Genomic DNA, 27,561 nt, shown 5'->3' on the forward strand with positions numbered 1-27,561 from the left:
AAAATAACAATGTTCTTTCAGTAACAAAGGTCCAAAGGTCACTTCCCCGCTGCCCTGAAAGAGGCGGTGGTGAGGCCTCTCCTCAAGAAGCCGTCCCTGGATCCAGCAATATTGGCTAACTATCGTCCTGTCTCCAACCTTCGCTTCATTGCGAAGGTTGTTGAGAGTGTGGTCGCGCAACAGTTTCCACAATTCCTGGAGGAAACATCCTATCTAGATCCGTTCCAGTCGGATTTCAGGTCTGGGCACAGCACGGAAACGGCATTGGTCGCGTTGGTTGATGATCTCTGGAGGGCTCGGGACAGGGGTTATTCCTCTGTTCTGGTCCTATTAGATCTCTCAGCGGCTTTTGATACCATCGACCATGGTATCATGCTGCACCGGCTGGAAGAGTTGGGGGTGGGAGGCACCGTGTTACGGTGGTTCTCCTCCTTTCTCTCCGACCGGTCGCAGTTTGTGTTGGCAGGGGGGCAGAGGTCGACCTCGAGGCCTCTCATTTGTGGAGTGCCGCAGGGATCGGTCCTCTCGCCCCTTCTGTTCAACATTTATGTGAAGCCGCTGGGCGAGATCATCCGTGGCTTTGGGGTGAGATACCACCAGTACGCTGATGACACCCAGCTGTACATCTCCACCCCAGGCCACCCCAACGATGCCCTTGAAGTGATGTCCCAGTGCCTGGAGGCTGTGCGGATCTGGATGGGGAGGAACAGGCTCAGGCTCAACCCTTCCAAGACTGAGTGGCTGTGGCTCCCGGCATCCCGATATAGTCAGTTGACTCCATCACTGACTATTGGGGGCGAGTCTTTGGCCCCCACTGAAAGGGCTCGCAATCTGGGAGTCCTCCTGGATAGGCAGCTGTCTTTGGAGGAACATCTGACGGCTGTTACCAGGGGGACCTTTTATCAGGTTCGCCTGATTCGCCAGTTGCGGCCCTTTCTTGATCGGGATTCCTTGTGCACAGTCACTCACGCCCTCGTCACCTCTCGCCTTGACTACTGTAATGCTCTCTACATGGGGCTCCCCTTGAAGAGCACCCGGAGGCTCCAGCTGGTCCAGAATGCAGCAGCGCGGGTAGTGATGGGAGCAACATGGCGCTCCCATGTAACACCGCTCCTGCGCGAGCTGCACTGGCTCCCGGTGGTCTTCCGGGTGCGCTTCAAGGTGTTGGTTATCACCTTTAAAGCGCTCCATGGCATAGGGCCTAGCTATCTCCGAGACCGCCTGCTGCTACCGATGACCTCCCATCGACCCGTGCGCTTCCACAGAGAGGGCCTCCTCAGGGTGCCATCAGCCAAACAATGTAGGCTGGTGGCCCCCAGGGGGAGGGCCTTCTCTGTGGGGGCTCCCACCCTCTGGAATCAGTTGCCCCCGGAGATAAGAAGAATCCAGGACCTCAATGCCTTCCGTCGTTCCCTGAAAACCTATCTTTTTCAGCAAGCCGGGTTGGCTTAAGAAGAAATTTTTAAAATTTTTAAATTCTTTTAATTAGTCTGTGATTCTTAATTTTTGGGCCAAAATTTATATATATTTTTAAATGTTTTAATATTTGTATTCTATGTTTTTTATCTTGGCTGTACACCGCCCTGAGTCCTCAGGGAGAAGGGCGGTATATAAATTGGAAATTAAATTAAATTAAATTAAAAACAAGTTCCTGCCATTAACTCTTGGCAAAATAGAGGTCTTCCAATTTTAACAGCAAATCAACTCCTTTATCACCTTTACTTATTTTATGTCAATAGAAAACTGCTGTTTGATTTTCCTTGTAGTATGAACTTTCCTAGTCATATCCCACACATGAAATTTACATTACCAGAAATTTGAAATACATTGTATATACAATGCAATAAATTTATGCTTGCCTAGAACAAAAGACACAGAAGATAAAAAAGAGATCTTCAAAGAAAATAATGCCAGGGCAGGATTAGAATGTACAGTCTATGTTCTAACATCAAGGTAATTGACAATCACATTAAACAGAATATCAATACAGATTAGATTCATTAGCTTTTTTGGCTAACTAGTTCTTAGTACCTGCTTTTTTTGCCCTTAGCAATTACTTTACTAATCTTATACCAGGTTTTTTATTAAATTTTATGGAAATCTGTACTTCAGAAAATGAAAAATACAAGATGGGAAAGTATATATCTGTCTAGCACTGAATTTCATTAAAATTCAACTAACTGAATATGAATCTAATTATGAAAATGTCAACTTGACAGAATTCAAAATTAGCATAATATAACTAACCATTATCCAGCTGATGTATTGTATATTTAAACTGGTGAGTTCTAGTCCTCCCTTAGGCATGAGGTTAGCTGGATGATTCAGGGATGGTCACTCTTTCTCAGCTCAGGGAAGAAGGTAATGGCAAACCATTGCTGAAAATGCTTCCAAGAAAAATAGGGGGGCTTCCCCAAGTTGTCACCAAGAATCAACACTGAGTCGTAAAGACAATAGCAAACAAACCCCCTCCCCCCCAAAAAAAACCCTAGGCCCTGGTGATTTGTTTATGTCTAATTTGTCTATAAGGCCTACCATTTCTTTCCTCATCACCTTTTATTTATTTGTAAAATTTACCAGCTGCCCATCTTATCAACAGCAGCTTACAGTATTATATGGCTCAAGTTCATCCAATTTCCTTCCTGGAACAGGATCTATTTGAAATATATAGTGGGGAATAAGAAGGTGTGGCATCCAGTGTCCTGTTTGACTTTTAAATTGTATGACTCTTTTATTTGATTGATTGTTTTACTTTGTAAAACTTCTAGTAAGTCTGGGAAACGTAGCTGAAAGGGATCAAGACATAGAAGGAATGGCAGAACCCGGGGACAGAGTTAAAAGAGGGATCAGCATACAATCCCTATGTAGCCACACACGGATTAAGTCCATCTCCCCCCACACACACCCAGAATTCCATTGCCCCTTACCTAACTTCAAGCAGGTGCTGACACTTAGTTGAGAAGATTCCTGTGCATAGGCTTTAACAATAAATCAGTTTAATTAGATCTTCATGTGTGAACCCCATCCTACGTGGCAGACAGAAAATGCCAATGCTACATAATAATCTTTATGGTATAAGCAGATTTAGATACTATTTGATCTAATTATGTCTGGCCGTAATTCTTTAAATTGTCCCTGTACGCGTTAATCTATTCCTTTATGTTGCTGCACAGTCTTATGTAGAAATATACTTTTAACTACTAAATATTTATTTATTTACCAACTGATATAGAGATGCTTCCTAAGTAAGTTTGCCCTGCAGGTCTTTCAGTCCTGGAACAGATGGCTGGTTCTGTGGTCTGAATCCACCGGGGATTATACATGTGCAATGACTGTATGATTAGAGAACTGCTATCTGGATTATGAGGCAAAAATTCTAATACTACTTCTCTTCTTTGCTTTTTTTGTTACCTTTGCTGTTGATATTAGTTTAATCAACATTCTACACATTTAGGATTCAACCCCCCACCTCCCATTTTCTATCTTAGTAATTTTTTTTATTACTCCTTTTTAGGAGGATAGTTTTGGCTTGGGTTTTTTGCTTGTTAAGTTCTTATATATTTCTCAATTACAAAATACTTATTTTTCTCAACACAATAGACTCCTTTAATATAGGATGTTATCAGTTTTACATGCGTATTTTCTCCTAATATGGCACTGACTATGTGATGTGCTAATGACATCTATTCTTTCTACGCTTTTATCTGTCAACAATGGAAGTGATTGTAGATCATCTCTCTTATTTTTGAGCATTTCAGATTCCTGTTTCCAGGGATCCTTTCAGTATCCACATAGACAGTATGTATTGAATATACTACTGTGGTTCATGCTGCTGAAACTGAAAGCAAATTACTTTCAAACCAACTTATGTAAGAATTCTAAATTTGTAATGCCAAATCAGGATTTCTTTCAATATTTTTTTTTATATAAGCCAGGAACAAAGTCTAATCAATATTGTAGAAGGGAAAAGCAATTGTGATTTGTTTTAATATTAGTTTTCTCCAAGTGCTCAGAGGAAATGGGAAAGCAGAGAAGCAAGAAAAGAATAAACCAGGATACCGGTTTTAAAAATATTAAAACAGTTAAAATAATTCATTACTCATCTAACTATAGTTTTGCTGTTAAGAAAAAAAAAATTTTCATGCAATACATTCTTAATCATATAAAGGCAGAAGCAAACTACTGAATCCAGCTTTAGTAAATCATATAACTGGAAGCAGAATAATTCTGAGAGTTTTTATACATATTTTCTATAAATCTGGGAAATCTGGACCTGGTATAGGCAAATGTGGATGTTTGATAATGTTACAGATATCATTGCCAAGATGTAAGCTGTTTCAAGTAAAGCTGCCTTCTGCAATTAACTGATGATACATTTGTTAATGTTCAAGTGGTGCTTGAGTTTTTTGGGGATTGCATCCAAGGATCCTATTAATATTCGTATTACCTTTGCTTTCTTTTATGACAAGCTGTTCTATTTCTATTTGCAGGTCTTTGTATTTTATTATCTTCTCCAGTTCTTTTTCTATTCTGCTGTTTCCAGGTATTGTCACCTCTATTATCTAGAATTTTTTATCTTTCTTATTGACAATTTGGCAGGTTTAAATTCTCTCTGTTTGAATTCTAAAGTCCCAGAGCACTTTAGCATCTTCATTTTCTATCACTTTCTCTATTTTAATGAACTCACCAGTTCTTGCTTGCCAGCAAATGATATTTCTTGCAGATTTTCCAATGCACCATTGTTGCTACTTTATCATCCCATTGTTGTCAGCCAACAGTCTTAACTCGTATAGCCCATTTTTCACCAGATGCCTAGGAACTCCAACACCTACTGCTGTCCTTGATGACCCTCATAACAACCGAGCCAGTATGTGTTTCTGTAATTTACATCTCACCATATTTTTTATGGCAGAAACACTCTTTGTCTGACTCATCTGATGAGACCTGTCCAATATATATATATCATCATCCTCATAGCACGCAAGACTCACAACTACAGCAAGGTGAGATTTGTTTTTTAAAGGCTGTTTTAGTCCAGGCTGTCTATCTAGTTTTATATTTTAATTTTATTAATATTTTTTGGGGTTTTACCCATAGTCCATTTGAAATGGACAGCTCAGCAAATCATCATCATCATCATCATTATTATTATTATCATTTCAGGCATTCCCATCAAAACATGTATTTTATCATCTCGATAGAAATGCTTATTAGCTGAAATGATAAGCAAGTTAAAGATGTTACTATTTATTACTATTTGTCCAAATTCTTCCCAGTAAGTGACACATATTCAGATTAAGGTTCAATGTGCATGTAGTATTAAATATCAGATTCTATTACTTAGCACAGTATCCTACAGATACTAATTTGAAGTTGAATTAACTCTTAATAACATTTGTTTTATCACAATTAAAGGGGCGTTGGTCCTACCTGAGCGCTCCTTCTCATGGTGCTGGAAGAGAGAATCTAGGAATGGGTGTTGCTCTCTCTTCTGCCTGGAGATCGAGCCTGTCATCATTTTTTGGTGACCACCTCCTTGCCTGGTGACCTCTCCAGTTCAGCGAAGGCGTAGCAATGATGAGGCTTGAAATCTGTGAAAACATTAGCCCCTCCTGGACTATGGACCAGACAGTCGCCAGGGTGGGTCTGGATTCTCTCCCCCAGCATCATGAGAAGGAGCGTTCAGGTAGGACCAACACCGCTTTTCCACTGCGCTGGGAAGAGAGATTTGAGGAATGGATTACCCAAGCCGGCCTTATTTATGGGTGGGAAGCAGTCTAGTCCTCAGTACCCCCTTCAGTATGGACCATCTGGAGTTCTCGCCGTCCAAAGGCCACTTCAGCCAAAACGAAGGTGTCCAACTTGTAATGTCTGATGAAGGGGGATGGAGAGGACCATGTCACTGCTCGGCAGACCTCCTCAATTGAAGCCTGCATCGCCCATGCTGCTGTCATGGCTGTGCTCCTGGTGGAATAGGCTGTGACATTCCGAGGCACCAGTAGAGTCTGAAGCTTGTAGGCCTTGGCAATGCATGTCCAAATCCGCCCCACAGTCGATGGAGTGACCTTTTGACCCAATGTTGAGGCTGGAAAGAAACAAAGAGGTACTCCGTCCTCCTCAGGGGGCAAGTCCTTTTAACATAAATGTGGAGAGCTTTCCTCACATCCAGCATTTCTTCACCAGGGCGTGTTTTGGCCCCAGACAGAAGTCAGGCAGGATCAATTCCTGGGCCCTATGGAACCAGGAATTCATCTTGGGGATGAAGAAGGGGTCCAACCGCAGGACCACCCTGTCAGGGTGGAATATGCGTATGTCTTTCCTCACAGAAAGGGCTGCCAGTTCTGAAATCTGCCTGGCCCTCGAAGGGTCCCCTGGTAAGGGCATTCAAAACCTTCGTCAGATTCCAGGTAGGGTATCTATGGATCCCAGGAGGCCTCAAGTTGATAGCACCCCTGAGGAACCTGAGCACGGTAGGATGTTTAGTGAGAGATTTCAGACTCCCACATGACAAGACCGAAGACAGTGCTGCCACGCCACCTGTTTTTGGATAGTATTAGGTGTTAACCCTTTGTCCAATCCTTCCTGGAGGATTTGAGCCACGGACATCGAAGACGGATCAGTGTTCGTCCTGGAACACCAGGTGCAAAAGGCTCTCTAGGTAGCATCATATACCCTGTTGGTAGATGGCCTCCTAGAAGCCTAGATGGTCCAGATGACCCTGGAGGAAAGGTTGTCTTGACTCAGGACCCTCCGCTCAAGTGCCAGACAGTCAACTGGAGCCACTGTGGATCCGGATAGATCAGAGCCCCCTGGCTGAGGGACATCCTGTCCTGATGTATCCTCCAGGGCCGGCCCACCAAGTAGGTTGCCCAGGTCAGCAAACCATAGTCTCCTGGGCCAATGGGGAGCTAAGAGTAATATCTCCGCCCTTTCCGTCAACACCCTGCTGATCACCACTGGAATTAGCGGGAGGGGAGGAAAGGCATACAGAAGCCCCTGGGGCCAGGGAGTATGGAAGGCATCGACCCCCTCCGCCCCTGGTGATGCAAATCTGAAGAACCTTGGCAGTTGAGTTTTGCCAGGTGTCACAAATAGGTCTAGGACTGGAGCGCCAAAGCGGGTGGGGTGCAGGCGCCATTCTGTATGGTCCACTGTCGCTCTGCTGAGGCAGCCTGCATATTCCGCACCCCTGAAATATGTTCTGCCCTTATGGACAGAAGGTGTGTCTCTGCCCAGAGGCCCAGATGTTCAACCTCCTGCATGAGGGACCTTGAGTGGGTACTCCCTTGGCGGTTGATGTGGGCCTTGGTGGCCACCTTGTCCGTTAATACCAGAACATGTTGCCTAGCCATAGTACTCTGGAAACGCCTGAGAGCCAGGTGTATTGCCCTGAGCTCCAACCAATTGATATTGTGGCTCAGGTCTGTCTGAGTCAACCAGTCTTGGGCTATCAATGACTGGAGATAGGCCCCCCAGCCGAAGATGCTGGCATCCGTCGCGAGGTTCAGACAGTCAGGTTCTTTGAACCTGAGACAATGGTGGATGTGGATCCACCATTGGAAGGACCGCAGTACCTTCTGTGGAACCCTGACCTTGACAGTTAAATGGCTCCTGCCAGCCCTTTGGTAAAGCAGGAAGAACCATTGTAGGGTCCTGGCATGAAGTCGTACTCACGGTACAATGGAAATACAGGATACCATCTTGCCCAGCAGTTGGGACAGGAGAGCCAGAGATACTGTACTTTCATTCTGGATGGGCCTCATTAAGATCCGCAAGCTGTCTCGCCTCTCCAGTGAAAGGGAGACCACGCACAGCAAAGTGTCTATGACTACCTGCAGATGGAGCAACCAGGTGGTCGGAGAGAAATGGCTTTTCTTGGTGTTGATTGAAAAGCCATGGTCCTGGAATACCTTGATCGTTTTCTGTAGATCTTCCTCTGCCTGGGGCTCGGAGGAGGATTGGATCAGTATGTCATCTAGGTAACACTGGATCCTGATCGGTAGAGCCCACAGGTGGACCACCAATGCTGCCAACACCTTTGTGAATACCCTTGGTGCTGATGATAGGATGAAGGGTAATGTCTTGTATTGGTAGTGTTTATCTGCATAAGAGAACCGGAGGTAGTGCTGGTGAGAAGGCAGGAAAAGTACATGCAGGTACGCCTCCATCAAGTCTATGGAGGTGAGGAAGTCGCCCCCTTGGATGCTCTCCAGGATTGACTGGAGGGATTGCATCTTGAAATGTTTGTAGGTGAGGTATTCGTTTAGCCTCTTCAAATCTAGAATTGCTCTCAACCCCCCCCCCAAGTTTTTTGGGATCATGAACAAGATCGAATAAAATCCCTGCCCTATTTAGCCCTGAGGGACCGGTTGGATGGCCTGGATATCCAGGAAATGCTGAACAGCCATCTCCATCAGGCATCTTTTCATTGCGTCCCTTGACACAGGGCAGCGGATAAAGAAATTTGGGGGTGCGGAGAGAAACTCGAGCGCTAAACCAAACCTCACCGTGTTGAGTACCCAATTGTCTGATATTGTAGCCTCCCAATGATGTGCATAGAGGCTTTGTCGGCCATCGATGGGAGGGTCGGCCTTTCAGTCATCGAGAGCAGCCGTAGGGATGACTTCCTGCTCCACGAAAGGGTCACTTATTCAAAAATGGTTGACGGTTCTGAAATGCAGGCCTGTTTGGTTGTCTGTCTTGCTTGCCGGGGTACAGTCTCTGGGACTGGTGGTAGTTGAGTCTTGTGTCCAGAGTCCGAAAGGGCTGCCTCTGGAAATAAGGTGAGGGACATCGGTCCCCCCAATGGTAAATGGAAGGCATGGTCTTACCCATCCTTGGTATAAACAAGGATGGGTTCCAGGGCCTCCCCGAACAACTTGCTTCTCGTAAAGGGAGCAGATGCCAGCTTCCACTTGTTCTTATTGTCAGTTTGCCAACGGCGAAGCCACAGCAAGCGACGAGCTGTTACATAAGACGCAATAGATCTGGATGAGAATTTTAATGCAGTCAGAATGGCATCGGCTGAGAACTCAGCAGCAGCCACCAATTTATTTACATCTTGATAAAGCCTGACATCCTCTGGGGGAACCCTTGCTTGCATCTGGCGAAGCCAGAGCAAGGAAGCTCGGTTGAAAAGGGATGCGGATATAGTGGCCTTTACCGCCCAGGCTGTCGCCTGGTGAGCTCTGTGAAGAGCCAATTCCACCTTCTTGTCATCTGCCTTGAGGCAATCCATGGCATTGGTAGGCACAGTTGATTGCAAGGCTGCCACCAGACTATCTACAGTTGACGTTTGCAATGCCTCTGAGTGGTCTGCGCCCACATTATACAGTCTCTTTTCTTTTTCCAGTTGGGGGAGGCCCCACCCCTGGATGGGCCCATTGACTCTGGACAACGTCCAGAAAGACTTTGGGGGATGGAATTACGTTCTCAACAGTCGGCTCAGAAAAGAGCGTATGACCGGTATCCATTGTACTTGGGCCTGGGTCCATCCCCTCATCCTCTGAAAGAGCCATAAAGTCATCCTCCTCTCCAGAGGAGTCCCCGCTCCAAATGGAATGGGCTTGGAAGGGAAGGATCTGAGGTTCTAACCAGGATCCCTGTGCCATGGGTGGCAAGTGCTGGGCCTGGTACTGCTGAAAACTTGGAGGAGGTTGACTCCTTTGCTGCAGATCTGCAGCTATTCCCTGCATTATTGCCTGGGAAATAATCATTTGTAAATGGTCAGACAGTTCTGACCCAATGGCTTCCCCTTGGCAGAACCCCGCCGCAGTTGGGGTAAAGGTGGCCTCAGGTGCTGGCCTTCACCTCAAAAGAGGAATTTGGCCCTCTGTTCCTATGTCAGACAGGGTGGAAGCTGTAATAGAAAAAGCCTCATTTCTCTCCACTGATTCTCTATGAATAGGAGAAAGCAGCTCTCTAGCACCATCTGGTGACCAGGTGCGGTAGTGAATAGGCTGAAAGAGGCTTGTACCTTTACAAATTCCCAATGGTCATTCTTCTGATGGGCGGGGGATAACAGGTCCTCCTGAATGAGGGCTTCCCGCGCTCTGGCTCTTTGTCACCTTTTCGGCTTTGGTCAGCTCCCGTTCAATGGCCCTTTAGCGCCTCTGGGTGTCTTTTTCGGCCTATAAGTGGCTGCCTTATAGTTCCGGTCTTTTGCTCGTTTTCCAGCCAATCCTTGGCTGGAGGAGCTCTGACTGCAGCTTGGGGAAGCAATAGGTAAAGCCGTACTGTCCCCTTCCTCAGATTTTTGGCTGGTAGAAGGCACCAAAGTAACCATTTTCCACCGTGTTGATGCAGATCCAACCTGCAATGGATGACAGCTGCTGCGGCTTGCCGGTGTGCTGATTGCGCTAGCCGCTACCAGTATGTCCAGGCGAATCTGGACAGGGACTAAGTCCCCTCCGCTGTCCATGTGGATAATGCCAGGGGCCATGGCTTGTGTTTGAAGCTGATTTGAACAGAATCCCTTCTCCACTTGAGGCGGGAATGGCAGGGACCTCGGCTTTGCATTAGCCGGAGGGGCGGCTAACCAGCGGATCGGTTAGCTGACCTGATTGCTTCAGCAATTCCCAATCAATTTTCCTCCTTCTGCTCACGGTTCGGAGAGAATCCAGGAATCAATGTTGATAAGCAGTTGTTTAGAACATCTCTTCTGGCTGAAGACCAAGCAGAACTGGGGAGGTTATCAGGCAAGGAGGCATCACCAAAAAATGATGACAGGCTCGGTCTCCAGGAAGAAGAGAGAGCAACACCCATTCCTGGATTCTCTCTCACCAGAGCAATGGAGAATATACCCATTTTTACTTTTGTTTAAAACTCTTCACAGAAAAGTCATGAGCAGTAGCAATATTTTACTAATAGCTACATTTTAATAAAGCTTTATAAAATCAACTCACATGTCTAGTGCGATTCATAATCCTGCCAACAGTTTTGACGTTTTAAATTTCAGTCTCTCTATAATAATCTATTTAAATTAAGAGCATCTAAATATCTAAGATACTTTTAATTTATTTTGAATTATTTCATACTTTATAGTAAAAGGTTCAATATAAACAATAAAAATAAGAATATTAGATATTTGTAATGTAGCATAATAAAAACCGAGCAACTCAAAACACATTTGGTTTATTTCCATGCTTATAGCTACCAAATGTTTACGATAACTTGTTTTGCTTCACCCAGTTGACAACCAGTTCCATCCATTTAACAATCCTAAATCTACTTACGAAATAACCACAATGTTTTTTTTATTAGGAATAATTCCAGAAAACCTCAATGAAGACAATCACAGTTCACCAAGCTATATATTGACAGCTACAAGAACAAATCAGGCACAACATTGAGAAAAATTAAACTTTGGCAATGATACAAGATTGGGAGACCAAACTTGGAGTATATGTAGCAATGGCAGTATTCATTCAAATAGAAGCCTAACTATTGTAAATTCAAGCAGGAATGACTCCCTTATGTATGACACATTACTCAACAAGGCAAATTCAGACAATTCGAATACAGTTTTTAGGAAAACAATAACCAAATCAACCAAAAACAGTAATGAAATTAAACAAATACAACTAATAACCTCCAATGTTTAGTGTGATCAGCAGTTGGGGAAATAAATGAAGGGAATGGGAAGTATCAAAAGTTTTCTTTCATATTTTTACTTATATTTCGCTAGCGATTGTTTATATTCTACATTGCTTTCCTATCTTTATTATCTTCAGTATTGTGCAATTTCTATTTAAATAATATTTATGAAATAACAAAGTTTAAACAGCTAATTTCAGGTTAGAAAAAACTCACAAAATATTTATTAAAATTCAGATCTATTTTTGGTGATATATTAAGCTTTAACTTTTTCTCCCCAAAGATAGCATGTTTCAGGTTGATATATAAACATATCTTTTTACTTTTACTGTATGACCTCAGAAGATCATTGTCTTAAATCAATAAAATACTGCCAATTCTTAGAACTTTGTTCTAAAGTTATACTTAAAGAGATTCCTTAAAAACAGTTGTTCAGGATATATTTTATCATAATGTACATTTCTGCCTGTATCTGTATGAGGGGATACAATTACCAAAAACATTCATTTCAAAAATCAGCATGTAGATCATGCTCATATTAAAATAGTTTTTAAAAAAGATTCCATTACTGGAATAAGAAAAAGGAGATTTGAATATCATTTTTACATTACATTTCCAAAGATTAATTTCAACCTCATAATGCTTATAAAACTGTAATCAAATATATAAATATGCTGTAGCAAATCCCTTATTTTTTCACAAGGATATCCTTGATCACCAATAATTTACCATATGGATTGCTGTGATTTACTTATAAAATTAATACTCACTGTAACACTGGTAACTCTGAAGTAATCATTTTGTTGCACACTATGGCCTGCTAATGTAACCAAAAAGGTATCTTGTAGAGGTATCTATTTGTCAATGTCTTCGTAACTGTTTTCAAATCCAACCTATAAATAAAACAAAAATTAATTAAACACAGTTCTGAATTAAATATAAGATCCAAAACAACCAAAATTTTAAAAATCAGGAGGAGAAAGGTTTCTCAATCAGAATGACTTGGTGTTTGGAGTATTCAAAATCAAAAAGAAGCATTTAAGTCAATTTAGATTACAATCCAGTCAAACAATGTAATTATAATTTATAGTCATGTGAAAAAGACACCCTCTTTGAATTCTATGGTTTTACATATCAGGACATAGTAAAAATCATCTATCTGGTCCTTAGCAGTTCTTAAAAGTAGGTACTTGCAACCTCAGATGAACAACATATGACATATTGCACCATGTCATCATTTATTTTACAAAAAGAAAGACAAAATGGAGAAACCATGTGTGAAAAACTAAGTACACCCTTACTGCTTCCATAGGTATGAAGAGGTTAAGTAGCAGTCAGGTACTGATAATCAAGTTCAACTGATCATCAGCAAGTGTGACTACCGCTATAAAAGTCGAAGTTTTGATGTTTGCTGGTCTCCAGCATTGAGGTGTGTGTTAACACAATACCAAAGGGTAAAGACATCAGCAATGATTTTGGAGAAGCAATCACTGCTGACCAACAATCTGGAAAGGGTTATAGGCCAATTTAAAGCGCATTATTCTACAGTGAGGAAGATTATTCATAAGTGGAAAACATTCAAGACAGTTACCAATCTTTCCAGAAGTGTACATCCCAGCAAATTCACCCCAAACTCAAACCATGCAATGCTCAAAGAAATTCCATAACATCCAAGAGCTACTTCTCAGACTCTACAAGCCTCAGAGTTAGCATGCTATATGTCAAAGTTCATGACAGTAAATCAGAAAAAGACTAAACGAGTATGGTTTGTTTGAAGAGTTGCCAGGAGAAATCCTCATCTCTCTAAAAGGAACATGGCAGCACGGTTTGATTTGCAAGGTTGCAGCTGAACAAATCACAAGATTTCTGGAACACTGTCCTTTGGACCAATGAGACCAAAGTGGAGAAGTTTGACCATAATGCACAGTGCTATGTTTGATGAAAACCAAGCACAGCATATCAGCACAAACATCTGATATCAACTGTCAAGCATGGTGGTAGTAGGGTGATGATTTGGGCTTGTTTTGCAGCCACAGGACCTGGGCATCTTGCAGTCATTGAGTCAACCATGAACTCCTCTGTATACCAAGGTATTCTAGAGTCAAATGTGACGCCATCTGTCTGACAGCTAAAGCTTGGCCAACAATGGCTCATGCATCAGGACAATGATGCCAAGCAAACCACCAAATCTACAACACAATAGCTGAAAATGAAAAGAATAGAGGAGTTGCACTGGCCCAGTCAATATCCAGGAAGCTGTGCAAATGCCCACAAACCTCAACAAACCGAATCAATGTTGTAAAGAAGAATGGGCTAAAATTCCCCTACAACAATGTGAAAAAATGATAAAGTCATACAGAAAAGGGGCGTTGGTCCTACCTGATACGCTCCTTCTCAGGGTTCGTGGAAAATCATCCAGGAATGGGTAATACTCTGCTTCTCTGCTTGGAGACCGAGTCGATCTTTCTTGGCCATGCCTCCTCCCCAGTTCGATGAGAGCGTAGCAATGATGAGGCTCAGAAAAACGTGCAAAAACAGAAGCCCCACCCAGACTATGGACAAGATGGTCACCAAGGTGGGGCTGGATGATCTTCCCCAAGCACTGAGAAGGAGTATATCAGGTAGGACCAATGCCCCTTTTCCATTGTGTCGGGGAAGATAATCCAGGAATGGGACATACCAAAGCCGGTCAGTAATACGGGAGGGCAGCAGTCTGGTCCTAAGTCCCGCACTGCGTGAGCCCACTCAAGGATCCACCTGCTTCAAGGCAGACCCAGCCGAATGGGAAAGACCAAACAGGTTTACAAACCTCCCTGACAAAGCACCGTGCGAGCCCGCTCGAGGACTCACCTGGCCAAGGCTGACACAGCCAACAGGAGAAGACCAAACAGCTTGACAAACCTCCATGACAAAGTACCATGTGTCCCGCACCACTGGTGTGGTCACACGGCCAGTGACAAAGCCAAAAACCAGAAGCTGCGGAAGGACCTGAAGTCCGGGGGCAAGGCTTGTCCAGCTGACTCCAACCGTCCACAGTCGATGGGCCGACAGTGGCACTACAAGGTATATCTGTAAGGAAGAAGCTGTTCCACCCAAGGGAAGAAGACCCCAGTAGGACTGGTGGGACAGAGCAGATCGCAGCCAAAGGTTGGCTGAACGGAACTCCAGAAGCCGCAACGAAAATGTTCGCAGGCTGTATCCAGCGCCAGACCAAGCCAGCAATATGCTGATGAAAGGCCGGGAACTCCCCCCTGAACGGATGCATAGCCCTCACAAGGAGGATTCAGCAAAGGAAAAAAAGTGGAGGGAAGGTGGAGAGTGTCCACCGAGGGCAATAGCCCTAAAGCCAACTGGCGTACTTAACTGAAAGCACTTGTGCGTTACTGTCGTGGTTGGTAGACCTTTTCTGTCCTGAGGATCTTGGCCTCACCTGCCGTTGAATTGTTATCATGGTGGAGCCCACGGCCACCGAAAGCGCCCTCCTTTCCAGTGCCAGGCAGACTGGAGCCTCACTGGCATGGTCTGCTACTCCGAACTAAGTCTGGGTAGAGGCCGTGTGACACCAAGGGCCCCATGCGGGTATGGACTCACACCGTTGGCAAGTTTAAGGGGTGCGGAAGATATGCCGGGAAGGCTGATTCTGTTCCTGGGCCAGCAGTGGCCAAGGCCCTGTGGCGACTGGGCGGAGAGAGGATAGAAACGACCACACGGTAGGGAGTTGGGTAGGACCCGTATATATGGGTTTTGGGAACAAGGGAGCCAAATCAGACCCATCTATGAGTCCCACTCTGACTGAAGGAATGTGCCCATGTCAGGAATGCCAAGAAAGTCTCCTTTAACTGTGCCTAGGTGTCCTAGAGTGAGGGAGAATTAAGCCCTTCAAACGTTTCATAGGTAATAGCCTGAGGAATTAATGTTAGAGGACACCTATAGGCCAGGCATAGCTTCCTTGTGGAAGGAGACCTCCACTCTGGGTGACGGCTGCATATAAGAGACCGGGATCCTCCCGGAATCAGGTTCATTAATCCAGAACTGATAACTGCAATTGCAACCTAAAGGAAACAGAATGTCCCATTTAATCTTAGGAAGGTCTGCTATCTTATGCCCCCGGAGTTCAGGTGCGATGAAGGACAGGCGCAGCAGGTTAAATGCACTGCCAGGCAGATACAGCGCCCTTCTGGATGGAGAGCGTTCTTAGACCATCCCTGACATCCCTTACAAGGTACACATATTGGGATTGCATTATACCAACCCCCATCATAATCCTCAAAAATCCCTGCCCGAGGCGGCCTTCTTGATACCCTCCTGGGCTGGAGTCTGAAGCACTCTCAACGATGACAAGGGTTCTGAGTGCTGTTGGGGTTTTATGCCCACAGAAGCCTGTGACCTACGGTGGACAGGGAATAGTAGACTGAACCTGTCAGCGATTATTGTCCCTTTTAAGGGGACTGAATTGAAGGAGCAGCTGTTGGATAAGCGCAAATGGCTCCAAGACTGCCCAAAGTCAATTGGAATGCTGCCCAAAGTTGCATGCCAGTAAGGACTGTTATAACTGGCCGATTATTTGACGAGGCGCCGCCTATGTAATGGTTAAAAAAGGGTGCCAATTTTGCCACCGTTTTCGGAGAGGGTAATCTATCCTGCCTGCGATCCCCCGTTGCAGCTCCCATGGCGCTAAGCGTCATGGCCGCACTACAGCTGTGAAATCCAGCCAACTGGCTCCTGATGCGCTTGCCCTGGTGCTGGACTCGTATGCCTCTTAGCCCTCTGATATAAGGCAGACTGGCCCCAACTCAATGGAATGCTCCCGCAGGGCGCTGGCACTGCTCTTGGGGAAGCTAGGCATACCAGATTGAAAGGGACTTTCCTTCTGCAGCTGCAATGGTGCTGGTGGTGCCCTTGAGGAAACTAGGCAGACTGGCTCAGAAGGAGCTCTCCTGCTGCGGGTGCCCTGGCATTGGGCGTGGTCATTGAATTTAAAGGCAGACCATTTGGAGAGAGTGTCTCAAATGAGCTCTCCTGCCGTTGCTGTAATAATGCTGGACACAGCCTTTGATGGGGATCCATCCCCTTTAAGAGGCAGACTGGCTTTAAGGAGCTCTCTTACCATGGCTGTTGGTGCAGTAAACACAGCCTTTGAAGTTGCTATGCAGGCTGGCTCAAAGGGCACTAGCATAGACAATGGAGGTAATGGGCAGACTGCCTGAAAGGGAGCTCACCTGCCGTGGCTGGAATGGCACGTTATCGCATCACTTTTGTGAATCGCCAGGAAAGTAGCCACCCTCTCAAATGAGCCCTACTGTCGCTCCTGCAATGCCACTCGGCCACCCCCGTTACCTGTATAGATGGGCAGACTGGCTCATGTGAGTACTCTTGCCGTAGCCGCCCTAGCGCTAAGCGTCGACGCCACTGAAGTTTGCGGATAAGGCAGACTAGCTCGAATAGAGCACTCCTGCCGCAGCTGTGATAGCGCTGGGCGCGGCCCTGCTCACAAAACTGAAAGGCCCTCCATTGTGGCTGTATGGAGCCGAGTGCTGTTGCTGCTTCTTTCAGTGCAAACAGGCTGCCTGGCTCTCAAAGACCACTCCTGCAGCAGCGATAATGGCACCAAATTCCTCAGCTGCTACCCACTGCGATTCAGGCAGACTGGCTCTTCATGAGCACTCCTGCCGCAGCTCTTGAATGCGCCACCACACTTGCCGCTGTCGGTGTGCCTGGATGATACCAGGCAGAGACTGAGTCCCTCTTTGCATTCTCAGAGTCATGCCAGGGGCAGCCCGCCGAAGGCCATGCCCCCTCTGCTGAGCGCAGGATCGGCAGGGACCTTGGCTGATAATCAAGCCGGCAGGGAGGGTTACCGGCGGACCAGTAACCTTCAATATTGCTTCCAGCGATCTTCGAGCCTTGCTCGGTAAGAATATTTCTGTTGTTTTGATTGTAGTAACTAAGCCTCATTTTTCTCAGTCTCACTCGTTGGAAGACCGAGCGAACTGGGGAGGACCCAGGCAGAGAGGAGGCATGGCCAAGAAAGACTGACTCAGTCTCCAAGCAGAGAAGCAGAGTATTACCCATTCCTGGATGATCTTCCCCGACACAATGGAAAACTATTATGTTAAGTTATTGCTGCTAAAGGGGGTTCTACAAGCAATTGAATCATTAGGTGTACTTAGTTTTTCACACATGGCTTCTCCATTTTGTCTTTCTTTTTGTAAAATAAATGACGACATGGTGCAGTATGTCATGTGTTGTTCATCTGAGGTTGTATTTACCTACTTTTAAGAACTGGCTAAGGACCAGATGATTATATCCTGATACATAAAACCATAGAACTCAAAGAGGGTGTACTTTCTCTTTCACATGACATCAGTATAATATAACTTAGACATTATTTCATGTGCAACTATTTAATTCATTTATTATTTCCCAGCTGTCTATTCAGTTACAGCAATGAAGATGGCTAAGTTATTTAAATGTGGAATCTAACACCACCACCACCCGCTAAAGAAATAAGTTAAAAGCTATGCAAACAATAATTAAAAGCATGACAAAGGAAATGAGTAATGCTTGTTCTCCTAAAGGGAAAAAAACACAACTGGAGTCAAACACAACTCCAAAGAGAATGCCCTAGTCAGTTTTGGAGTAGTATATATGTATATGTGAAGAGAGTGCAGAAGCCAGGTGAGTCACAGAACACCTAAAATTGTGTATGTCACTGCATTCTGGATCCGTTGCAGTTTCTGGATGATCTTCAAAAGCAGACCCATGTAAACATTTTGGGTTTTGCGGCCCAGTGGGGGATGGTTTCACGAGAGAAGCAGGCAAGCACACATGTACACACAGCTCCATTTGTGCAAGTTTGTGGGCAGGCACACCCACCTCTCACGCAAATAGAGCATACACACGTTCAGCTGCTGCTTGCTCAAGTGGGGATGGTGTGTGCACATGCTCAGCCACCACTTCCAAACTGCCCAAGGACCAATAGTGGGCCACGGCCTGGGGCTTGGAGTCCCCTGGACTAAGGCATGCGTGACTGTGATTAAGGCCACCCAGTTCAAGGATAACCCTATCATCAGCTCTTTAAGCAGGAGCCATAAGTCCAAATGGACCCCCAAATTGCACACCAGATTTGTAGAAAAGAATGTTACCCAACCAGAGTAAGGGGTGTCAACTCTCCTGACAACCAGGGGGAGGGCAATCACTCTGTCTTGCTAGGGTTGACTCACGACTGGTTTCTCTCCATCCAGGCCCTTACAGCCTTCAGGCACTGATTATTTCCTTATGTCTGATCTTTAGGATATAGAATAGGACCGGAAGCATAATATACACATAGAAAGAAACCATATTTTTTAAAAAGAACAACAAAACATTTTGAGAAAAAATCTAGGAGGAATAGCAAAAATCCACGAAGTAATAATCAAATACGCTTGGTATATACAGAATGATAATTACTGATGGGAACTAATGAGGGAAGAGAATGGAATGATGTATCTGCAATTCTGAAAAAGGAACACTCAACACTATAATATGCATAAAATAATTCTAAACTTCATATCATTGAAACAATTATAGAAAGTTCACAAATATAAATCAATTGCACTCCCCAGAACAGTGGGGTTAGGGACAGAGAAAGGATGGATTTGCTTGCTTGACGTCTTTTCTTCTTGTCTAGCAGAAACATCTCTCTTGCAGCAGGATAACTAAACTTTTGCCCAACTTTTCTGCTTTCCATCTCATAGGTTGTCCTAGGCTCTCCAGCCTCAACCAAGCTTTGTCAGTCCATATATCATAGTGACACTTGCAATGCCCACTACACCCTTGGGAAGAGGAGGTTGTACCTGGAAGGAAGCACTGTTTGATGTGAGATCTCAAGAAATGACTGCATGGTATAACCAAGTAAGTCCTGAAGAGCTGGGCCAAATTATACATATTCCAGCCTAACTGTGGCCTAGCAACCTCATCCTACAAAGTATTTTTTATGGGCTGCAGAAATTGCTTTAAAGGTGTAATTTACAGCCCACTGGCTCTAAATTTGAGATCTCTGTTACATCTAACTGCAGGTGTCATAACTAATGTCTGCCTTATTGGAAATGAACGAAGAATGTCAGTCCCCTCATCCTCCAAACATAACATAACCAGAACTTTTTGAATTGTGGATAATCTAATTCAAAATATACTTTAAAAAAAAAAAGCATCAACAGAATATGCAAGCTGAATGAAGATAAAATGGATTTTTAATTATTAATAAAATATTCAAAAACTAGGTATATGTATAATTATTATCTGACCTTCCAATTACAACCCATATACCATACATAGGGTTTGGGAACTTCTATATTTAAATGAACAATTCTGCTAATCTACAATTTATCAGAAACCAATGCTATCACACTGAAATTATAGTAATTTCTTTTGTTTGCAGTATGAATTCTACTTGGAACTAACCATCTATTTTATAGCTTCTATATTTCTCTTTTCTTCATCAGGCATATTAGTGTGCATTAACAGCCAGATCATATATATACAACATTGCTTGTGACCTACTAGAAAGTTGCTATAGCAACCACTGCTTTCAGCAATACATGTTATGCATTTTAAGTACCATCAGAGTGAGTATAACATGCCTGTCATTAACCAGCATAGCTTATAATAGCTCAAAATGAAATATTCACCAAAAGGAAGTATAGTTTGCAGGTAGTAAAACCTAACTTAGTATCTAACTTAAATTATCTTAAGAATATCTAACCTAGAATCAAAAATAAAACAATTTATAGAATATAAAAGCCACTTGTGATTGAATATCAACTAGTAGTGAAATTAGAAACTGCAGGTAAACAGCTTGAATTTGAACTCTTAAAGGAAAATAACTACAATGGTAGTATACTACAAATAATAGTAAATTGCAATTTAATACTTATTGACAAATATGAATAAGTTCATGCAAGGTCATATCCATATACAACAGTAAATACACACACGGAAGAATTAGCCTTTACAAATTGTTAAGCTTACATGCTCACTCTTCCCATGTGACCAGCAAACAGAATAATACTGGGCATTTGTGCATTCTAGCAGATTCCAGGCTTTCTTAATAAAACTCTAGTTTATTAAACTACAAGAACGACCTAATATTTGTAGTTGGCTATATGTAGTAATATTTTTGCTAACCATGAGAAAAGAGATGGAAAAAGCTGTGCTCAAGCTTGACATCTCACTTAGAATCATTTCTATATATAATCATAAATAATAATTTAAAAATATAAACATATTAATTAGTACTATAATAGGAGTTGGGAGTGGCATTTTACTGCCACAATTACATTTAACAACTGTCAAATTGTTGCCATTTGACAACTGCTCAAAATGAATCTTGAGCCCTCTCTCTAGCTCCAAGGAAACTGATGCACCTAATCTTTTCATGTCTAAGGAAGAACAATGAAGATCCTTAATACTCTGAGTTTGGTTGCTTTCTTACAGATGTTTCATTACCCAGACTAGATAACATCATCTGTGGGGGAATGGAGTTTGCTCTCAATTTATATTATAGTACAGAGGTGTCAAACTCGCAGCATCACGTGACTTATCAGGACTTTTTTTCCCTTTCACTAAACTGGGCGTGGGCGTGGCCAGCGTGTGACGCAGGCCGTGAGTTTAACAGCCCTGTTATAGTGGCTTGCCCTGTCAGTGTCAATAGCAGTGGTGTTTGGGCCACTTATTGTTTAGCTTGTTTGGCAGTTCCTTGATTGGGGTATTGTTTACTTCTTGATTGTTGGTCTGATGTTAATCTTGTATTATTCTATGCCCATAAGAATGTTGATTGCTGGTGGGGAGGTGTATTGGTCTTTGTGTTCTCTTTTTGGTTTGTTGATTGTCTGTTTTGCACAATATGTAGATGTTTATGTCTATGTGATTACTGATGGCCAATTTGTCAAAATGCCAGGCTTTTTCGAATTCTCTAGTGTTTTGGGAGTTGATTTGGTCTAGGATGCTCACAGCTTCCCAGTTGAAAGTATGGTTAATCTGTCCATATGTTGTGAAAGTTTTCATCATGTTTTCTGACAGCTAGTTGGTGCTCATTAATGCATTCCCAAGGCTTCAGGCATTTGGGCCTTCCAGTGAAGAAAAGGTTCTTCAACTTTTAGTACTGTCCCAATATGGACATGGTGCACAATTAGGGGTCTTTATCAGGCCCAAAGAACCAAGAACAACATCTGGAGTGGCATCTGAGTAATTTCTTGTTGTTTGCATACAAAAGAATCTTACAAAACTAAAGCAATTATCTGCATGACTATAGTTATTTCTTGCAAACTGTGGGGGGTGGGGGTGGGGGGGTGTTCCCATCTTATTTTTTTCCTGTCTACCAGACATTCCAAATTGTGCTGTCTCTTAGCCCTCTGGGAAAGAGTTCTTTCCTTTTGCCACTCCACCAAGTTCTCTTGGTTTCACAACTCTTGCTAGAAGAGCAGATGGCAGCCTTGGTTAGGAGGGCCTTTGCACAGCTTCAGGTACTGCACCAGTTGTATTCATTCCTGGCCTGGGAGACTTTGCTCACAGTCATTATTTATTATTTATTTATTTATTTATTTATTTATTTATTTATTTATTTATTTATTTATTTATTTTATTCGGCTTATATGCCGCCCTATCTCACAATGGACTCAGGGCGGCTCACAACAATAAAACACAAGCCACAATATAAAATAAAGACTAAAATATAAAACAATTTAAAATTAACCCTTAAAACCAATTAAAACCCCATCATCAGTCCAGGTCAAGGGATTTGAAAAGCCAAGTTTTTAATTCCCAGCGGAAGGTGCGAAGGTCAGGAGCCTCATGACCTCTCATTTGGATTATTGCAATGCTGTGGTGGATTGTAGTCTAGAGGCTTCCCAGAGGGCAAAAAGGCAGAGAAGTTTGGAAAGTCTAGTAGGCAGGATGAGAGTTAAGGTGGCCTCTGCCTAGCAGTTGGTAAGATTATATCTATAATTACGCAAATACTGGCTTTAGTCTGGCTAGAAGAATAATGAAGAAACTACACAGGAATAACTCCACGAGTTACTCCTTGGAGTTTGCCATCAATCTTCCCAGTAAGGAAGAAAAGTTTAAGAATGGCAACGGATCTGCAGGAAGCATTCCCCCCCCCCCCCCGTTTCAGACTACATTCCACCACAAACATGGGGCTGCCCCTGAAAAGCACTTGAAAGCTTTAACTTGTGCAAAATGTCTGGGGCCTCAAGTATACAAAGGGCCCCATTTTCTGCTCATATTGACACTTAGGAGGGCATTAGAATGAATAATGGAGTGAAACAAGATTGCATCTTGGTCCCTACATTATTTAACATCTATCTTCGTGATCTGGAGATGAAACTACTTCAGGTTGAGGGCCATTGTCTAACACTGGGTAAAAGGAATATTTGTGCTTTGTTATATGCAGATGAAGCTGTTCTTCTTTCATTTATTAGATTGGGCCTGAAATACCTTCTTGAGGCACTAGCTAAGTATTGCTGAGAAAATCAATTATCCAGAGTCCTAAGCTATGTTCCAAATTCTGTTAGTCTGTTGGAAACTGGGTAATGCCCTTTGATAACAAAAGTTTGGTTAAGCACTATAAAGTTTTTGTTACAGATGTTTTTTAAAACAAGGAAGGAAATCCCAAATGAATCCTTTGTCGATATGTGGTTCAAACAAGTAATTCAAACGATTAATCAAATTTGCACTGATCGAAATTATTTATTCTCTAGGGATATGACATTAGCAATTCATTGTATCAAAGATAAATCAGTACAGGAATTAATAGCTAAAATCAAAGTATCATGTTCATCTGCAACATTTCAAAATAGAAATGTTCAACTCCCTAAATATCTCAATAGCTTATATTTTAGTAAATATAGACTAGCCTTTTCAAAAGTCAGACTAAATGAGTTTTGATCGAATATGCTATATAGTAGATTTTTAAAAATTCCCATCTCTCAAAGATTAGTCTCTATAATGGTACTAATCCTGAAACGGATCCTATTTTATTGCACTGTGAATTTTGTAAGAGTCTTCAGCAGGAAGTTATCTGACCTATTTTAAAATCTAAACCAGCATATAAAAATTTTACTTGCACATGAAAATCCTAAGATTACAGTGGCAGCAGCCAGATTTTTAACTATAGCTATAAAAACAAGGCTTTAATAACAAATCAATGAGCTGGGGCTTTTAAGTCAATTATGTAATATTTATTAAATATTTACTTGTTAAACTGCTTTATCCAGTGTCAAGTTATATTATGTTAGTAACTTACTCTTACACCTTCTGAATATAAATAAAATTGATATAATTTTTCTTAGCTGCCATATATATTTATTTTTGTACTACATTGTAATGTTTTGTTTTTATAACTGTCATGAGCAAATATATAAATTAAATAAATGTAAAATATTTATTTCATATATATAGTATTGTATTTAATATTTAAATATTGTACACATGCATAAAAATGAAATTATATCCAAATAATTTAGTAATATCAACTGATCAGAAGGGAAAGAAAATAATATTGCGAAAGCATCAAGGGTTTTTTTTTTTTTGCATTTACTAGACATTATTTTGTCTAATGGATAAGTGGGTTTTGAAGCTACTAAATTGAATTTACAGATATTTTAATTACAATTAACCTTTTTTAAAAACGTGCCTTTAATTCTAGGCCAGCCTTTTTGCAAATTAACTTATTTTGTGCCATCAAGTCAGTGTGGACTCTGAGCAACAACACACATAGATTTTCTCCATAGAAATCTGTCCCTAACCTGCTCTTTCATCAATATTCCCATCACCACTGTAATTAAATCCATCCACTCTGCTGATGGTCTTCCTCTTCTTTTTCCTTCCACCTTTTCCAGCATCAAGAGCATATTCCAACAGAGTTTGGTCTTTGCATAATGTGTCCAAAGTAGGATTATCTGAGCCTCACCATTTTGGCCTTAAATTGGATCTGTTGATTCATTCAATGCTGTAAAACACGGTGAAGCAGTATATAAGTATAAGTGCTATCGCTATTGCTATTTACTGGTTGTCCATCATATTCTCCAACATCAAGTTCGTTGCAAAAACCCTTATTTATATAGGAGGCATTTTGAGATGATTTGATACTTTGACAAAATGAATTAATTCTCCCCAGACAAAAAGAGAGACCACAAAAAATACAGGAATAATGAATGATGTTAAAAATAACAATTGATATATGTTAATTTTGAGGCTGGGAAGGATGGTGGAGTATGGTTGGAGATTTGAGCAGTTTACTTCCCCTGCAATTTTTACACATGCATTGCTGGAAAAATCATCTTATGCAGTATAATGTTTCACATATGAAATACTTCAGCATGAAGTATGAATTAGTTTGCTACAAACTACTAGTAGCTTTGTAAGAGGGATGACAAGTTATGAAAAAAAAATCTGAAGAAAATGTAAAAAGTACAATGTTAATATACAATAGCCAAGGTTTTAAAACAATGAGTAAGCTTTAAACATGGGCTAGAATCCTACACTTGGAGAGAAATAAAAGAATAACTTAATATAGCTCTGTATTGTAATTATCTTTAACAAATGAGTCAACTCTACAGTGCAATGAATAACCTAGAAAAGCATGCTATGTTATTGCTCCTGATTCATGTTTGCCTGTATCACACATAATACTCAGGTACCTTGGAATAGATTAGAGACTATAGTTTTAAAAAGATGTTTACATCCATATTATTTATTCAGCAGCCAATGACAATGATTATCTCAGAATGAATAATTAAAGATGGAGAATTAAAATTAAATAGCCAAAACTAAAAACACAAAATATTAGAAATACTACTGTAAAATCACAATGAAACAAAGACTGGTTTAAAACAAAATAACTTCTATTCATTTTTATCAATTATTCTTCAAGGTTTTCCAGTAGGCTAGCAAAATGAATCTGTTTAACACCTTACAAACTACTCTAGGAAAAAGGTGCATAGATGCATTAGTGCTGTGCACATTTTGAAAATGATTTGGAGTAAGACTCTTTAGACTTCACACAAGCATAGCATTTCTGCTTATTAAAGCATGAAACCTTTTTTCAGGTTTCAATATAAGCCTGAAAAATGATGTTGCTTTATTCTACTGAAAACTCAAAATAAATGTGTGTTATTGTTTCTCTTAAAGCAATGGAATCTTCCTATGAGACATCAAACACTTGTTCCAAATAATTGTCAAAGCATACACGTTCTATTATGGACTGGAGGGAAGGGATCATAATCTGATGAGTCAGAGATGAATTAATTATAGAAGTAGCCAAAAACATTGTTGTCTATATATAGTAATCTCTCATAAATCAGGCACTGTAACAAAAGCTCTCTTCATAATTTCTGTTTAACATATAGCCTAAATTAGGAAGTATGGGCTACCTTTATGTAATTTGTGTTCTTCTGCTCCTATTTTCTTTTAACCAGAAATTTCTATTGCAGCCTTGTTACCATAAATACAAGTACAGGATAACATCACAAAAATTACATGACAATGGTCATGTAATATTCCTCTGACAAATGTGCAGGCAACTTCTTTTTAAACTTTCTTGCTTAAGAGACCGCCAGAGAAAGTAATATACAAGAAAGACATATGTTACAATTAATTTAGCTCTCATTTGCTGTGGATTATAGCCTTAATGACAAACCATGAAAAGTGGAAAACCAACTCTCCCTATACAGCTATTCAGCTGCAATATAACTGCTGAAGCAACACTCTTCTTTTTCCTTGCTAAGGCATCTCTGAAAACATGAAATTCTTATCTCTGATTCAGAATATTATCCTTGTTGAAGCAAGGTTTTGATCCACATAGTACAACAGAAAAGATTGTCACTTAATCTATCTGTTGGTTTCAAGGGGCTTGAGGCAGCATTTCTTCGTGGCACCTGCAGCCCTGATGTTCAAATAAAGTCCTACAGGACATGGAAACTGCTGAGGCTGCTGAAGGCCCAAGGCCACTACTTCAACCCCAGCCCTACCATCACAGATTGGGGGGAAGCAAAAGATAACCCAGTAGGGAGCTGCAGCATTCTGCCATCCTAACAGCAGACAGGCTGCCAAATGCCTGAATTTTAATCACCTGACAGTAGGGATGCTGCAATGGCTATAACTTCAGGCATAGGTGGTAGGTCCATTTTTCTGCAGCACTATCATAACAGTTGCCGAATGAATGGTTGTAAATTGAGGATTACCTGTATAAAGAAGATTATTTTTGATACATTATTAGAAGAACTTTAAACTAAGACCATGAGCAGCATTTTTCATTTGCATAATTCTTTGTAATGAGAACAGTATGTTGTTAAAGTTTGGAATTTTAAAGAGTTGGAATATATACTAAAAAAAAAAAAAAAATACAGTGCAGCAGATAAGCTATTACGATTTTCCCCATCTCCCAAACAGTAATATTTAAGTAACTATGCTAGGAAAAAATAAAAACATAGTATTAATTCCATATCACACAGCAATGGTTTAAAAATGAATAAAAATATTAATTAAACTGATATACTCAAACACAAAAAAAATATTTAAAAGTTTTTTTTCCTTGCACTCTGGTAAATGAACATTTGACATACACGTATCTCAAACTTCTGCACATAATATAATCAGAACTATGCATTAGTTTTAAATGAAGCTAACACACCAATAATATGCTCTCTGGATTATAGTTTTCAAAAATAGTATGTACCATTAGGCACTATTAAGGCAATGAAGCAGATGGAACTATATACATATACATACATATATGTATACAAACACTCAGCAAGTTGTTATTTTCTTGTATGTAAATCATACTCAAAGTTCACAACACACTATGTGTAGTTTCACAATACAAAACTAATCACAGGGGAAAATGCTTTAATAAAGCAGAACCGAAGAACTAAGTATCTGCTGAAAATAATGAATACCAGCTCCATTTTTCAAGCAGTACAATTTACA

The 27,561-nt window shown here is 41.6% G+C and overlaps 1 protein-coding gene across 8 annotated transcripts in view; it reads right to left on the reverse strand.

The window, feature by feature from the left end:
• Window positions 1-27,561, reverse strand: part of STAG1 (STAG1 cohesin complex component) — a 209,895-nt gene that overhangs the window by 143,323 nt on the left and 39,011 nt on the right. For all 8 annotated transcript variants that reach the window (XM_070946333.1, XM_070946336.1, XM_070946334.1 and 5 more), the window contains one exon: window positions 12,366-12,488. In XM_070946333.1, the coding sequence (XP_070802434.1) occupies window positions 12,366-12,394 (29 nt within the window). In that variant the 5' untranslated portion in view covers window positions 12,395-12,488. The remainder of the gene's footprint in view (window positions 1-12,365; window positions 12,489-27,561) is intronic.

The sequence above is a fragment of the Pituophis catenifer genome, unplaced genomic scaffold (genome assembly GCF_029215685.1).
Source record: "Pituophis catenifer annectens isolate HBS135680 unplaced genomic scaffold, rPitCat1.0.hap2 SCAF_6, whole genome shotgun sequence".
In the NCBI taxonomy this organism is placed as follows: domain Eukaryota; kingdom Metazoa; phylum Chordata; class Lepidosauria; order Squamata; family Colubridae; genus Pituophis; species Pituophis catenifer.